Source organism: Podarcis vaucheri (assembly GCF_965113315.1).
Source record: "Podarcis vaucheri genome assembly, chromosome: 5".
NCBI lineage: Eukaryota > Metazoa > Chordata > Lepidosauria > Squamata > Lacertidae > Podarcis > Podarcis vaucheri.
Window position 1 is genome coordinate 27,156,058 of NC_138763.1, and position 14,767 is coordinate 27,170,824.

The 14,767-nt window shown below is 43.4% G+C and overlaps 1 protein-coding gene and 2 long non-coding RNA genes across 3 annotated transcripts in view; 1 reads left to right on the forward strand and 2 right to left on the reverse strand.

Moving 5' to 3' along the window:
* The window catches only part of LOC309533355, a 99,112-nt gene extending 98,682 nt beyond the window's left edge, over positions 1-430 (reverse strand). Inside the window, exon 1 of the long non-coding RNA XR_014220162.1 lies at positions 112-430. This is a non-coding gene — a long non-coding RNA (uncharacterized lncRNA). The remainder of the gene's footprint in view (positions 1-111) is intronic.
* The window catches only part of LOC309533365, a 27,166-nt gene extending 17,396 nt beyond the window's left edge, over positions 1-9,770 (forward strand). Inside the window, exon 3 of the long non-coding RNA XR_014220171.1 lies at positions 3,114-9,770. This is a non-coding gene — a long non-coding RNA (uncharacterized lncRNA). The remainder of the gene's footprint in view (positions 1-3,113) is intronic.
* LOC309533196 (zinc finger protein ZIC 1) lies at positions 8,910-14,433 on the reverse strand. Its single transcript, XM_082224447.1, has 3 exons — positions 12,374-14,433; positions 11,085-11,248; positions 8,910-10,170 (listed from the first exon to the last, which is right to left on the reverse strand). Exons 1-3 carry the CDS (start codon positions 13,365-13,367, stop codon positions 9,973-9,975), a joined length of 1,356 nt encoding a protein of 451 aa, XP_082080573.1. The 5' UTR covers positions 13,368-14,433; the 3' UTR covers positions 8,910-9,972.
* Between the last annotated feature and the right edge of the window lie 334 nt (positions 14,434-14,767).

The following is a 14,767-nucleotide window of genomic DNA, read 5'->3' on the forward strand; positions in this document are numbered from 1 at the left end:
TCTCTCACTCACTCTTTCTCTCTCTCTCTCTCTTCCACACGTCACACACACACGCGCGCGCAGAGGCTATCCGAGCAGTGCCATTTTGCAATGGAGCAACGCATCACTTACCAAAGCTGGAGTGTAGATTTTCGGCAAATGCTGTCAGTAGGGTTGAGAAGTGAATAACTGGAGGAAAAGTTGGAAGAGGACTTGTGTGTTGTTGTTTTTAAAGGAAGCCAGAGGGAAGTTGAGAGCACAGCGCTCTCTTGCTCTTTCTGGCCGCCACCACCGAAACAAAGATCTGGGAGTTAAGAGAGCAAAGCCGTGCCAGATCTATACAGAAAGAGGGAGAGGGAGAGAGAGGGAGAGGGAAAGAGACGGGGAGATTATATCCAGGGCCAAATCTCAGTTCCACATTCCCTCCAGCTAAGCGAAAAGTCTAAACGCTCCGGAGGTAAGAGATGTGGCGGGAGGGGGAAATCTCCTGACAATAAATATTATTTTGTAAACAAAACAGCTTTCAAACAAAGCTCCAGGCTAGTGTAGGGTTTTTTTTGGGGGGGTACTTGTTAATTATTGGCCAAAAGAATGAAAGAGATACTAAAATAGGCTAGATAGTTTGAAAGGGAAGGGTCTAAACATCAAACTATGGATCTTGTTCAGTGTTTCTGCATTTTATTCTCTGTTACCCTAGCATTTTAATATCCCCCCCAAGAAAAAAAAGTATCTATACATCTTTATTTTGGAAGAAGAAACCGGGGTTTAACTGGATCTATGAAGTATAGATTAAGAGGCTAATTTAATGTGCGTAAACAAAGCAACCTTGCAACAGTGTTTTTAGAATGCAGTGATCTTAAATAAGGAAGATAAAAAGGAAGATGATCAACAGTTGTGGAGGCGGAGGCTTCTCCACCCACGTTTTGAACAAAACGAATCCATCTGTTTACACAGACATTGACTGGACACGTGATCAAGGTGTGTGCGCGTGTGGTTCTCTATGCTTCAATCCTCTTCTTAAAAGTCACCAAAATCTCTTACGTTATCCTGCCTAAAATATGCTCTGTGGGCGCAGGGTTGTAGGACTGCGACAGACATTTGCGGTCGTTGAAGTCTACATTTTTTAAAAAAGGTCTCTAGTTTTAAATTCCAACCTGGTGTAAACAAATGGTTGTAAATGATATCGGAGTCGAGACAGTAGATTTAAGCCTGTATTCCTATTTGCAGGCTCAGAGCTATTACTTGTCACATCTAGTGCTTAGATGTCAGGGGTCTGAAATGGAACGCCAAAGAGATTTGTTTATTTTGTTGCTGTTTTTAGGGCGAAATAATCTTCATAATGGCAGATCCTTTATTACGGGAGGAGGGGGGCAAGAAATATGGGAGGAGGAAGAGAGAGTGTCCACAAATGAGATGTGGTCAAAGGCTATTCATGTAGCCTTTTCACTCCACCCATAATAGCCCAGCCACTAACTTTGAAAATGAGTCTCTAGTCTGAACCTGATGTCACCTTGAGGTGAACTGGATGAGAGGAAATTGTCATCGACAATTGGTGATTTCGTGTGTGTGTGTGTGTGTGTGTGTGTGTGTGTGTCTATATTGGGGGGGGGAGGGAGAGAGGCAAAGCTGACTCCGAGTGAGGTTCCACTGTCTTGTATGAGGTGCCATCTATTTTACACGCCTTTAGTCCCACCTATAACTCAGAGAGGCTTAAGTACCGCTAAGCATTAAGTCAGTGCCCTCTTACAGACTTTAATGGCACGCTGAAGGGTGAAATCCAAGAGCTTTGACCGAGTTGTAAGCCTGGCTAAACATAGCTCGAGCAGTCACTGCTGCGTACCTGGTGCGTGATTTCCTCATTATGACAATGGGCTAGAAAACAATAGCTTCTTTTAAAAAGAAAGTCATCTTTTATTTATGCAGCTTTTTCTCCCTTTTGGCCTATTAGGGTGGCTCTACTCTCATTTTAAACACACACACACGTTAAATAGTTGTAAATGACACATTTACCTAGTCCTAGAAAGTTAGGCCAACTGAAATCACTGCACTTCCAGGTCCGAGGTTCCAGTCATATTTCACGCTGTTTATCTTTTAATTCCAAAAGAGTAGGAGCAGATCTAGAAGTAAATTACGCCCCTTTGTAGATGGAATGGCGGAGAGAATGTGCGGGTTTCCTGGTCAGCACCCAGCACCAGAGAAAGCGTTTGGCCTAGGCAGACATCTCATCTGAAAATTATTAGTGCTGAGGGGTCCAGCTAAAGGAATCATTAAACGCGATAGGTTGTGCTCGTCCGACGTGTAGGCTTGGGAGAAAGGGAGGAGGGACAGACTGGAGGATATTTGACAGACAAGCCAGAGCTAAGCGTTAGGGTCTCACTCTGTAGCGAAAAAGCCACCACTGGGGCCTAAGGAAAGATCTATTGGAGAGGCGTGGTTGGGCCCACCTAACCGTGGAATAAAATGCATTTGATAACATTATGTGATGTGGATATATGGGGTCGTGAGGAGAGTGAAAAATAAAGTTTTCTTTCAGAAACAGTACTGCGTGGCAACTCTAGGGCTTCCTGGTTCAACCGATGTGGAATGATTGTTCATGGAGGAGCTGCGATCACAGAAAGCTCCTTGAGAATGGTCTTGTTGCTGCTGCTGCTGCTGCTATTGCTGCCGACGCCTTATAGAGCCTCTCGGGTTTTTTTTCCGGGTGGGGGTGTGTGTTACAATGTTTGTTGTTTATCTGTCAAGGTTTATGAACCTTCTGGGCCTTGTTGTATTACGATATTGCTTAAACCATAGATGTCTGAAAACAAACACGTGCATATTCCCCTACCAAACTATTTTGGGAGCCTCGCCAACGGTTTCCCGATGATTTAGGCTCTGTGTGGATACCTTCTCTAGACAGTTTAGGAAGTGCTGAGAGTTATAAATATGCAACAGCACGTGGAAGCTGTGCCCGAGCTTGAGGAAGGCGCATGCGCGTCGAGTCTACATCTAACGCCAAGCGTTGTGTGTTCTTAAAGAGAGCAGCCTGTTTCATGTGTGGCATTGGAAAACTCTTTAAGAGACCGCTGGCAGCCCCGATGTAGCCAGAAAGCACAGCGAAGCTTCTAAAAACGTGGTCTTTTCTTGTTTTCCAGGAACTCTCCTTCACAAAAAGCAAAGCAGAATACGTTACCTATCTCCAAATCCCCAGATTCACTTGTCGTGAAAGAAGCAGTATCGAAAAGAAACCACGTGGCCTTAGAGTGGTTTATTTGTGGTTTTTTGTGTGTGGCGGGGGATGTGTGTATGTGTGTGTTTAATGCAATTTATTTATTTATTTATTTATTTATTTTTCCCTCCCTATTTTTCTGTCGTTGCCCTTTGCCTTTTTAAATTGTCTCGGTTTAAAACGCACGTACATGAGAAATAACCGAATTGGGTGACACATAATAAATATCATTAAAAGTATTGTCCAAAAAAAATGGGTCGTAGAAGGACATTCTCGAACAAAAACAAGCACAGGTATTGAATACGTCTGTCTTGTATAATCCATATTTAAATAATTGTTATGCATAACAATATTAAGCACATTGCTTGCAAGGGACGTGGTATAAGCCCATGCTTCATACTCCCACTGAAATAAATGTGACTTCAAAGTGCTTTATGTTTGCCGGATCGTGTCCTAGCAAGCAAGATTATCACACACTACACATATATAAATAGAGACTCTCCCAGGATAACGTGTGTACCCACACACACACATTATCTTGGAGAAGCCAGCATGATTGGGTAGTTAATTTGATTTATTATTCTTCAAAAACACTGCCTCCAATAGGGGTGTCATCTGGAAACTTCATGCTATTTTGTACTATCATTCTAAGGCTGAAATAAATGTTACCAATTGATGACAGCTTCCAGCTGCACGGTAAAAATAGCCCTCTGGTTTCACATGATCCTGTTTCTTGTTAATCGAGGATGAAGCAGGCCTGACTTACAGAACCTAGAAGGGGAAGGGTGGGTTTAAAGATTGAATTGACTTATTATTTTGGAATTGTTTATTATTTGTTTATTATTTTACACAAAGATTTATATCCTGACCATCTAGTGCTTATGTATTGTGTTATGTACTGTGTAGGAGACAGATTGAAAAGATAGATTTAGATATACATAATAAAATTAATAAATGGGCATATTACAATTGTACACAAGAAGCATAATATGTGTGTGTGTGTGTGTGTGCGTGCGCACATCCTATTTATTTTATAAAATGAATAGAGAAGTAAGCATTTCTTTATTTTATTATATTGGTCTCTTTATAATCATACATGTACACACACTTAAGTTAACAAGTGGAATAAGTAGCAAACGTCTAAGAGTGAGGAGTGTGTGTGTGTGTGTGTGTGTGTGTGGTGGATAGACAGCGCAAAGAGGGGGAGGGGGAGAGTGTACTACGGTAAGACCACACAAAAAAGCATCAGAGGCAATGTGGGAGGAAAGCCACATAAAAATTAATTAAAATGCGAAGTTACCAAATGCAAAACAAGCAGGGATATGTGATTTGAACCAGTATGCATGAAATTTACAGCTAAACCATATAGTTGTCCATTAGATGCACATTAGATAACAGTTATGTATGTATCTGGTATATTTTTAGCTCCCAAACAAAAGTTTTATATAAACAGGGGAAACCATAACTAGGAGGCCCTATCGAAAACCCATGTAAAGGAATCTCAGCAGGTGTAAAAAGAGTGGGTTTGTCACGATTTCTGAGTGATAAATAAATTGTCCTCTGCCTACTTTAAATTAAAAAAAATCTAATTTCTGCACGCACCCTTTGTCCGCAACTCACCATCAAAAGCTTCATAGCCTTATTTTGCTTTCTTCTCGAAAATGTTATCTGACTCTCTTTAACTCTTTGTAACTGGTGAATGGCTCAATATCTTTTTATTCTTACATCATTCGAGCAGGTTAGGTATATTAATGTGCGCATAAAGGCTACATAAACACAGCCAAGTAAATAAATACACCGAACAGGGCACTAATGCGGTTATAGGTGGATAGTGTAGGTATACGGAGGTATATGAAGCAGGAAAAGCGTAAAAGCGCCCGTCCATTTCTTGCGCTCAGTTCCTTTAAATACAACTGTGTTCCCTTTTTCGACAAAAAGACGCCAGCTACCACTCCTCTGCCAGAAATATAGATCTTCCCATATAGATTTTCGGGGGATTGTCATACTAACTTCAAAGAAAACCATGCGTCAAGTTTATTATTTAGAACTATTCCATCCCTGCTTCCCCATCCCGCCTCCCTTAGAGAGCTCACATTGTAGGCCAGCTTGCCCTCTCATTTGCCTCTTCCCTCTCCTGCCCGTAGACTCCTATCCGAAACAGTTACTTTGAAGTAGAATCAACTGAATTTCACAGGGAAATAAATGGGAATTTCAGTCAGATTTCCGTGAAAAATCAATAATTCAAAATGGAGTTTCGTTTTCTGATCGTTTCAGTGGAATATCAGGCGGAAACCAAGAGTCTGCATTATTTAGGATTGGGGTATATATATGCTCTCGAGCAAAGCAACTTTCTTTTTTAAACAACAACAGGAGAGAATTGTAGTTTATGTTTTACGTTTGTAAACACAATTATTCCTGTTGTAAAGCATGCAACAGATTGGCCACTCTACTACTGTCGAAATTCCACGTGATCTTGCGCTACAAACCCCTTTATTCCGAATGTAGCTCCTTCTTAAAAAGCTCAATTTTAAGATTTAACAGAACCATGTATACTCAGAAGTTAATCGTATTGACATCAGTGGTTTTTACTTCAAAGTCTGCTTCTGATTACATCCCATATCTCGCAAGTACGGGCTCCTATTTTCTATTTACAGAAAGTATGGGAGGGTGATTGATAGCATTGGAAAAAATAGTTTAAAACGTAAATATTTATGAAAACTTCAGGTTGCAGACAGCTTCTGTCTGCAAGCATGATAAAAGTATGATCTTTTCTATTGCGTGTTTACTCGTCTGTAAATTATGCTAAGTTAAATGGGTGTTACTCCCAAGTAAATGTACACAGGATTGCAGCCAGTGAAGTCTACCTGCGGTTTGCGTGTGTGCCTATAAAACCCGCACGAACATAATCGTATCCACACATTTTGGACAGTGTTTCTGGGTGGTCTTCAAAGGTTCCGCATTGGCGTACAGAAATCTTACATCCTTTGGAAGATGACGCGGAGTCTGGGAATAAAACAACATCATCTGAGCTACAGGCTGCTGCCTCCATAATCCAAACGCGCGGCTCTCCGTGCCCCACAAGCTCGCTTCTACATTGTCTGGAGTTTCTGCTAAATAGACTCTAACAATTCATATTTCTCAGCCAGCGTTCACGTCTTTCCATACCTAATAGCCCATGAAGAAAAGTATGAAATATACATCTCACGAAGCAGACATTAAAAGTACCCGCACAATGAGAGACTGGGTTGGAGTTTAAAAGGCCATTTAATGCAACCTCTCTTCTTAATAGCATTCTTGTCAAGTATTTTTTTAAAAAAATAATGATCTTCGCCAGGTATTGATTTATTCAGTAAAAGAGTTAATTAAGCATTCTTACAAGAAGCCACGATCTCTCTCCATATATGTGTGAGAGAGAGTGTGTGCGCGCGTGTGTATAAACACACACATACATATAAATAGTGCGTGTCTATTTATCTGTTCAAAACCAGACAGATGCAATATTGTAATTAAATGTATTAAACTTTTAAAACATTCTAGCGCCCATCGCTGAGTTGTGTAACCAAATATGTATAGCTGACTGGTTATTCCGAGAAGCCTGTTGTTTTATAGGTCGTGGGGATACTATGGGGTTTTTTGGGCGGGGGTGGGTTACAATACAACTTCAAGCATAGATAGAACTTAGTTTTAGTGATGTTCAAAATCGTCTGATTTGAAAATGACAGAATACTCGGTATTGGTAGCCAGGCAATCCATTCAGATAAAACATATTTCTAAAACAAACTACCACTGGTGAATAATAATAATAAAATCTACACCCAAAGAAGCTATGGCATTTATCTTTTAAGATTCTTCTAGATTTTGTAAAAATGAAACGATGATCCCTTTCAATCATGCTGGGGGTGGGCGGGTAAGGGAGATAATATTGTATATTGCCCTATATCTTCTTTCCTTTTCCATTTAGGCTCGCATACTAAATCGCTGAAACTGCTACGTTCCCGCTAAGGCTAACGGTCTGGAGACGACTAAACTTTATCACTGCATTTCTTTAGGGTTAAATGAATACCCAGCGTGTCTTTCGGCCGCAGTTCCTCCGGGTTGTGGCTCAGCCTCTATGGTTCTCTCGAACTTCTTTCAGTATCTGTAGGCCCTGCAAGGTGGCGCTCTTTGCACTGGAAGAGCTGATAAATGAGCTTCTCATTAGAATAACATTTTCTAGGAAGTGAAGTTTTTAAAAAAACACAACACAAAACAGGCTCTACCATTTCTTAACTGTTTCTTTCCGACTGAAAAGATCTATAAGACATCGCAGCACATCTCCGCGACCCAGATCCTACTTCCTAAGGGTCTAGAGAGGCCTATGTAGATTTAAGTAAAACATTCCAGCAAAACACCAAAACACAAGCTTCTCCTTCCCCCATGACTCTGTTTACAAAAATCCTGCACAAAATAATAAATATATACCAGGTCAATATATACTGTGAGTAGCTAGTAGACATGCGTATTAAGAACTGAGATAACTTGGGGATCCAAACCAGCTTCACTACCCCCAAATCCTCATCGCCGTTGATGCTGCGGCTGACTCGCTGAACTTCTAAATATCTATATTTTAAAAGAAGCTGTTAAAATGCCATCTTGGCCTACAAGAGAGGTCAGCAGGTGCAATTCACTCTGTGACATAATATCCCAAACACAGAGAGCTCGTGATCTGTGTTGTCTGTTGATATGTTGTCTGCTTAATGGGGCGATCAAGCAACCTACATACACCAAGGAACAAAGCCTAGCGGTTCCTACAAGCGTCGCTAAGTTAACGGAAGCACCACAGCTTGCAAATCTATCAAACTAAACTGCAAGAAAGACAATCTGATTTAGAGAAAAAGGCGTTCTGCCACAGTCATTAAGCACAAGTAATTTAGATTTTTTTTTAATATATATTGTCTTCTCATTTACAAATTTACTGTATCACCGCCAGCCAATGGAACGAATTTCTTAAGTAAATGGGGGGAAATAAAAGAGATAATCAAACTACATAAACTCCCTCCCACCCTCTCTGGGTTTGTTTTATTTTGCTGCTGTTGTAAGGAGCAACTCTGGCAAAATTATAGTAAAAAAAATATACCAACTGCAAACACAGAACGGAGCATCTAAACAGAGGAATATAATATAATGGTGTGGCTTTGGGGGGAAGAGGTGAGGATCGCAGAAGGCCTTGCAAGAATAAAAAAAAAGACTTTGCTTGTGATTTCAAATGACTCAGATTAAATAATACCTAAAAGCTTCTCAAATTTAAACATATGAATCCGCAATTACTGGTTGTAGCAAAGAGCAAATCCATTTTATGATATTGTGGCAACACCTCATCCTTTTTTCCCCCCTGACAAGATTTGCATGGTCGTATGCAATCTATTGCTACTCTGCTGTAGTTGTTGTTATTGTTATTATTAGGAGTCAGCAATGGTCATTTAAATTATATTGCAGCCCAAAACTTTTGTTTCATAAGGTTTTATATAAATACTAATTACATCCTACCCTAAATGCCAGCAGGGGCACATCAATTTATCACATTAATATCAAATTTGCTGGTCTAGTGATGACATAATGGTAGTACAGTAGGATAAGGAGTCATGGGGCAGGATTCTTGGTCCAGTCTGTAGTTTACTGTCCTGAAAACTAGCTAAGTTGCAGCAGAGCAGCAGGCTTAGTCAATAAGGATTCCTACCACGGATTATGGGATTTCAGAATCTTTAATAAGGTACGAAATGTTACCAAACAGTTCTGTAAACTAAATTGTACATACCAATTCTTCTAGCCATAAATATTGAATATCTGTAACATGTATAACCGGACCTTTACATGCGGATAAATATGGAAATTAGGAAGTATATACAGTATGTGGTTGTATTTGCCAAAAGCAATGGACAGGTTATAGTTTATAGCTTTTTTTTTTTAATACCACTTTACATAAACAAATGTAACAGTTTGACACGCAGATCCAGGCTTGCACTATACGAATTTCTTGACAGGACGTGTAACAACATTTTACTGCACTACTTAGACTGGACTTTGGGACGAAATGTTTGCACTTTATACAAAAGAAAAAGCACATTAATACCAATAATATTCTGTTAGGTCGACGTTTAGACTGTAATAATACAAAGTAATTCACATTTTGGTACACATTTACTAGAACATCCTTGCCATTCAGTACAAATAGATGATTTGCTACCTCCTCCCTCCTTCCCCCCCACTTTTCAACCTCCTCCCCTATCCCCCTCCCCTATTCCCCTCCCCCCACATATATATGCAAAGACCACAATTCCACGTATCCCCTTATTCAACTTGTGGTATAACTATTTACAAAATCAAACAGTACATTGTAAGCTAGTATTTCTGTATTTACAGAAAACAAGGCGCTGCCCAAAGAGACATGCAGTTGAAAAACTCCAGTCAGTGGTTCCATTAAAAAGCCCTGCACATCGGCAAGATGGCCCAATAACCCTGCTCTTCTCACGCACTCTAGAAAAAAACCATTTGCTTTCCAAGCCTTTGCCCCAAACACGACAAAACCAAAACAAAAAAACAGAAATTGAAGAAGAGAGGGAGATAGATAGATAGAAAGAGAGAGAGAGAGAAAGAGAAAGAGAGAATTCTTGATTTGATTCGGTCCTGGGTCTATGGGCAGCATTTAAAAAAAAAATCAAAACACACAAAAAGATCGATTTTCAAAGTGTTCATTAATTTTTGGAGTCTTTTAAATAGGTTGGATTTGCATTTGTTTGTTCGTTTGTTTAAACGTACCATTCGTTAAAATTTGACGTGAGCGTGCTGTGGCTGGACGTGTGGTGGACTGCTGAAGATGAAGGGGATAAGGAGCTTGTGGTCTGGTTTTCTGTGGATGGAGAAACGATTGTTGGGGGGGTTGAAGATTCATAGCCTGAACTGGCAGCGGGAGAAGGCTGAGACCCCTGGGAGGACGATTCGTGGACCTAGAAAACAGAAATGAATAACAAAGGGAAATGCTTGAAGTGTGTGTGGATTCACACATAGATATACGTGTATCGCTGGGTGCACACACACACACACACACACACCCCTGGCTAGATAAATATATAAATATTGTTATACCCATGCAAACAATATGCACGTATGCATCTGGCCCATTTACTTGCCCAACCTGCTAAATCACGGAGCTGAGCTCACAGATTGAACTCTAAATGCCACGGTGGGGGGAGGGTGGCGGCGCGGGGGAAGCGTGAAGTTTGAAATACTGCTTCGCTAATCAGGATGTTGGCTGATCTCATAGAAACGCCGAGCTCTTAACTTAACTATACACCGAGATCGCCTGTTCTCAGCTAATTTCAGGGAACTGCCATGCAAGATAAATACGGCCCTGGGATACACAAAAGAAGAACGATATCCTAGCGGAGGCTTGAACAAGAAACCCAGAGTTTCTATGCCTGCCTGTGTCCCTTCAGACTCCCCATCGAGTCTTTTTCTTTAAATTCTCCCCCTGAAGCAATGCACAACCCCAGGCTAGCCCAAACCGGGATCCATTGTGAGACAATTTACAGCGTAAAGAACTGGAATCCCGGGTCTCCAGAAACGAAGACTTTCCACGCCTTTAAGCAAACGTAATCACTTCTCCTTTAATAAACATTTCCAGAGTGACAGAACAATACGGGCTAGTTTCCCAGTTTCCTGTCCGGAACGTCGCGTCACTACTGTATAAACTACTGTTTATAAGGAATAAATGTTTATTTCCCTCCCCCCTCCCCCCTCCTCCAGTAAATAGCGGTGTGCAAAGTCGTTGGTGGAAAGAGAGAGGCGAAGGCCACCCGGCCCAAGCAGATCCCAATGAAAAGAGCTTGGGGGGGGGGAGGAAACTGCGTCTAGCATTTACCTTCATGTGTTTTCGGAGGGAGCTCGGGTGCGTGTAGGACTTATCGCACATTTTGCAGAGATAAGGTTTGTCTGAAGTGTGGACGTGCATATGCTTTTTGCGATCGCTGCTGTTGGCGAAGCGCCTGTCACAGCCCTCGAATTCACACTTAAAGGGTTTTTCACCTATTACAAAAACAAACAAAGTCGACCTAATTGGAAATCTGGCACCTAGATTTTTATAGTATGGAGCAACACATACAGCCAATTGTAACCCCCACTTTACTGAACAAGAGTAAATTAAATCAAAGCCTGTTTTCTTTCCCAATTTTTCTTATCTTTCTTTTAAACAGCGAACTGTGGCATCTCACCAGAAAATGAACGCCTGGCAAAGGAGTACATTTGCACACAGTTTTGGAAGGAGGGGAAGGTTTGTTGCCACTTTTATGGTTAAATTTGGCTTTTGTTTACCTTCCCTTCCTTTCCTTATTTATTACGTAGTGTACACATAACCTTCCACGGCTGCACTGTAGTATTAGTTATTAAACTTGCAGTGCATTGCACACTTCTGATTAAACTGTTCAAATCACAATAGCGCCAGCTTTAGATTTTTTTTAAAAAAAAATAGATAAACACACGACAGGTTGTGGGATTTCTTTTTCCAAAAGGAGAGGGAGAAGGAAAAGACAACACAAGAAATATTAGAACAGGGAGCTGGTGATTTGCGAGTGATTTCAGCGCTCCCAGCCCCCACGTTTCCTTGTAATAATACATAAACTCGTACAGCTCAGATTACTTACAATAGCCCCACATAATTAAATATTTACAGAGGGTGAGAAATAGATAGCAAGGAAAGCTGAGGTTAGGTAGCCATATATTTAGCAGGATTTCTCACTGTAAGACAGTCAGTGCCCTCGACTACCAATTAATTAAAACCAATAAATTTTAACAATTCAGATCGCTGCCATCTTTTCCCCTCCACCCTCCACCCCACACCCTAATCTCCCCCCTTTTCCCTGAAACATTTAGAGCCCTACCTTATATTTGATTTTTCCCACTTAAAAAAATAAAGAAAAAGAAAAGCAATGTTTGGTTTATAGTGCCAATTAATTCACCAGCTGAACTGAATCCAGCTCTTGGTGTGGATTTGTTTAAGAAAGGAGCCCCCCACCCCTATATTTATTCCCTAATCCCCCTCCCTCCCCCTCCCCCCTTTGATTTGTTTTGAGCTGCCTCCTTCTTGGAAAGCGCGAGAGTTCGCTTCAACAGGCAACGGGCGGCTCGGCCCGGTCGGTTGGTTTGGGAACGTACCTGTGTGCGTCCTTTTGTGGATCTTGAGATTTTCCGAGCGAGCGAAGACTTTCCCGCATCCCGGGAAAGGGCACGGGAAAGGTTTCTCCCCCGTGTGGACTCGGATGTGGTTGACCAGTTTGTATTTGGCCTTGAAAGGCTTCCCTTCCCTGGGACACTCTTCCCAGAAGCAAATGTGGTTGGACTGCTCGGGCCCGCCGACGTGCTCCACGGTGACGTGAGTCACCAGCTCGTGCATGGTGCTGAAAGTTTTGTTGCACGACTTTTTGGGGTTGGCCAACTGCTCGGGCTCGATCCACTTGCAGATGAGTTCCTGCTTGATGGGCTGGCGCATGTAGCGGAAGAAGGCCCCCGGCCCGTGGTGGGCTGCCATGTTCATATTCATGTGGCCGTAGCCGTGCAGCTGCGGCGAAGCGTAATGTTCGGAGCGCGGGCTCGTCACCTGGCCGTACTGCTCCGGCCGGCCGTACATGTCTCCGGAGAAGCCCAGGCGCATCTGCCCGTTGACCACGTTGGGCGACGCGTGGCCGGTGGCTTGCTCGTGGAGGCCCGGGAAGAGGAGGTGGCCCGCCGCCTCGCCGTGCCCGTGCGGTCCGCCGAAGCTGCCGGCCGCCGAGGCGAAGAGGCTGTGCTGGGCGCTGGCCGCCGCCGCCGCCGCCTCGCCGAAGCCCCGGTTGCGGAAGAGAAAGTCCCGCGTGGAGTTGAAGGCGGCCGCGCTGGAGTACGAGCCGACGTGGCCCGGGTGGTGGTGGTGATGCCCCAGCGCCGCTGCGGCCGCGTAGCCAGGGGCCTGCGAAGTGAAGGCGGTCTGGCCGGCCGAGGCCAGCTCGTGGCTGCTGGGGTTGAGCTTGAAGGCGCCCATCCCGGCGTCGGCGAAAGGGTTGATGCCCAGTCCCACCTCGCGCTCCGTCACGTCGCCCGTGGCGTGGTGGCGAGAAGAGCCGAAGGTCGTCACTCCGATGGCGGGGTACTGCGGTCCGGCATCCAGCAACATCTTCTCCCGGCTCTCAGGCAGCTGCGCCAGCAACCGCCGAGGAAAAGTGATGCAAAAATGAAATAAGATTTAAGAAAATATAAATTAAGGAGGAAAGGGGGGGGGGAGAGACGTGGAAGAAGTGGGGGTAAGCAGCAGCAGCAACAGCAGCAGCAGCCAACAAACTGCCGGATCAGCCGACGAGGAAGAGAGCCGCCGTCGCCGCCGCCGCCAATCCAAGCAGCCTCTCTCTCTCTTTCTCTTGCAAAAGTCCGCGCGACGTTCACCACTAAAGCGACCACATCAGGAACTCCCCCTTCGGCACCCGCGCACCCAAAACACACACACACGCACACACAAAACGAGAGGGTGGGTGAGGGCTTAGGGGTGGGCAGAGCCCGCGGAAGAAATCTAGAAGCTGCAAAAATTGGAGAATAAGAATAAAAAAGACATCGGCGCGCGCACAGAAAAACCGATCGCCCCCTCTCTTGCCTCTCGGACTGCACTTTTTCAGGGGGGTTCAATGGGAAGGAGGGAAAGGATTCAGAAGACTCCGCTCGCGAATAACAATGGTGAAGAGAGAGGAGGAAACAGGCTCAGACGGGGGAGGGGGGATCAAAACAAAAATTAAACTTCCTTCAGTTCTGGTTTTTTTTTTTAATTTAAAAAAAGAGGCTAGAGGAATGTAGCGGACTAGCGAGCAATTTTCTCTTCTCTTCCAGTTCTTGCACTCTTTTCCCCCTTCCGTCTCTTTTCCCCCTCCTTGGGCTTTTTTCCCCCTTCACTTTCCTTTTTTCCCCCTGCTTTGTTAAAAAAAAAAAAACGGCGCAAATCATGCACAATATTGTCTTTTGCGGTTTATCTTCCTGGGGAGAAACTTTCACCTCCTCAGCCGGGCGGTGAACGCGAGACTGATAGCGGCAATCATTCCTGCAGATAAATGAATTGAAAAGACGACACCGTCCCCCCCCCCCTTGATGAATGGGAGAAGGAGGAGGAGCTACGTAAAGACCGACGTCGCTGATCATTGGTGCCTGGCGGTTCCCACTTTCGCTTGCAACTCCCTCCTTCCTCTCCAACTAAGGGTGCGCAAAACCTTTCTTCTCTCCTGATTGGCCAGCTCAGCTCATCAATCCCAGGTATTGTGAAGCGCATTGACATCGCTTTTGACAAACAGGCTTGTACAGGAGTAGCAACTTTTTATATACATAAACATATATAATATATAGATATAGATATATATTTCGGCTCGGCAATATTCCAAAGCTCTCTTTTCTATAACTGTTTTATGGAGATAGAGAAAGATGTAGATGTTATTCCTGTGCCTATCTTTTCCTTCTTTCTTGTGATGGTGATGCTTGGTTCCTGGAGATCGAGATCTTTGAACAACACAACTTTTTAAGGAGTTGCCCAGGGAAGTC

Bases quoted from the DNA above. Each gene is read 5' to 3' on its own strand.
- LOC309533196 (XM_082224447.1), bottom strand. From the start codon at position 13,367: ATGTTGCTGGATGCCGGACCGCAGTACCCCGCCATCGGAGTGACGACC. The intron at 11,249-12,373 runs GTACGTTCCCAA...TTTTTGTAATAG, and splicing joins CCACAAAAGGACGCACACAG to GTGAAAAACCCTTTAAGTGT. The intron at 10,171-11,084 runs GTAAATGCTAGA...TCTGTTTTCTAG, and splicing joins CCCTCCGAAAACACATGAAG to GTCCACGAATCGTCCTCCCA.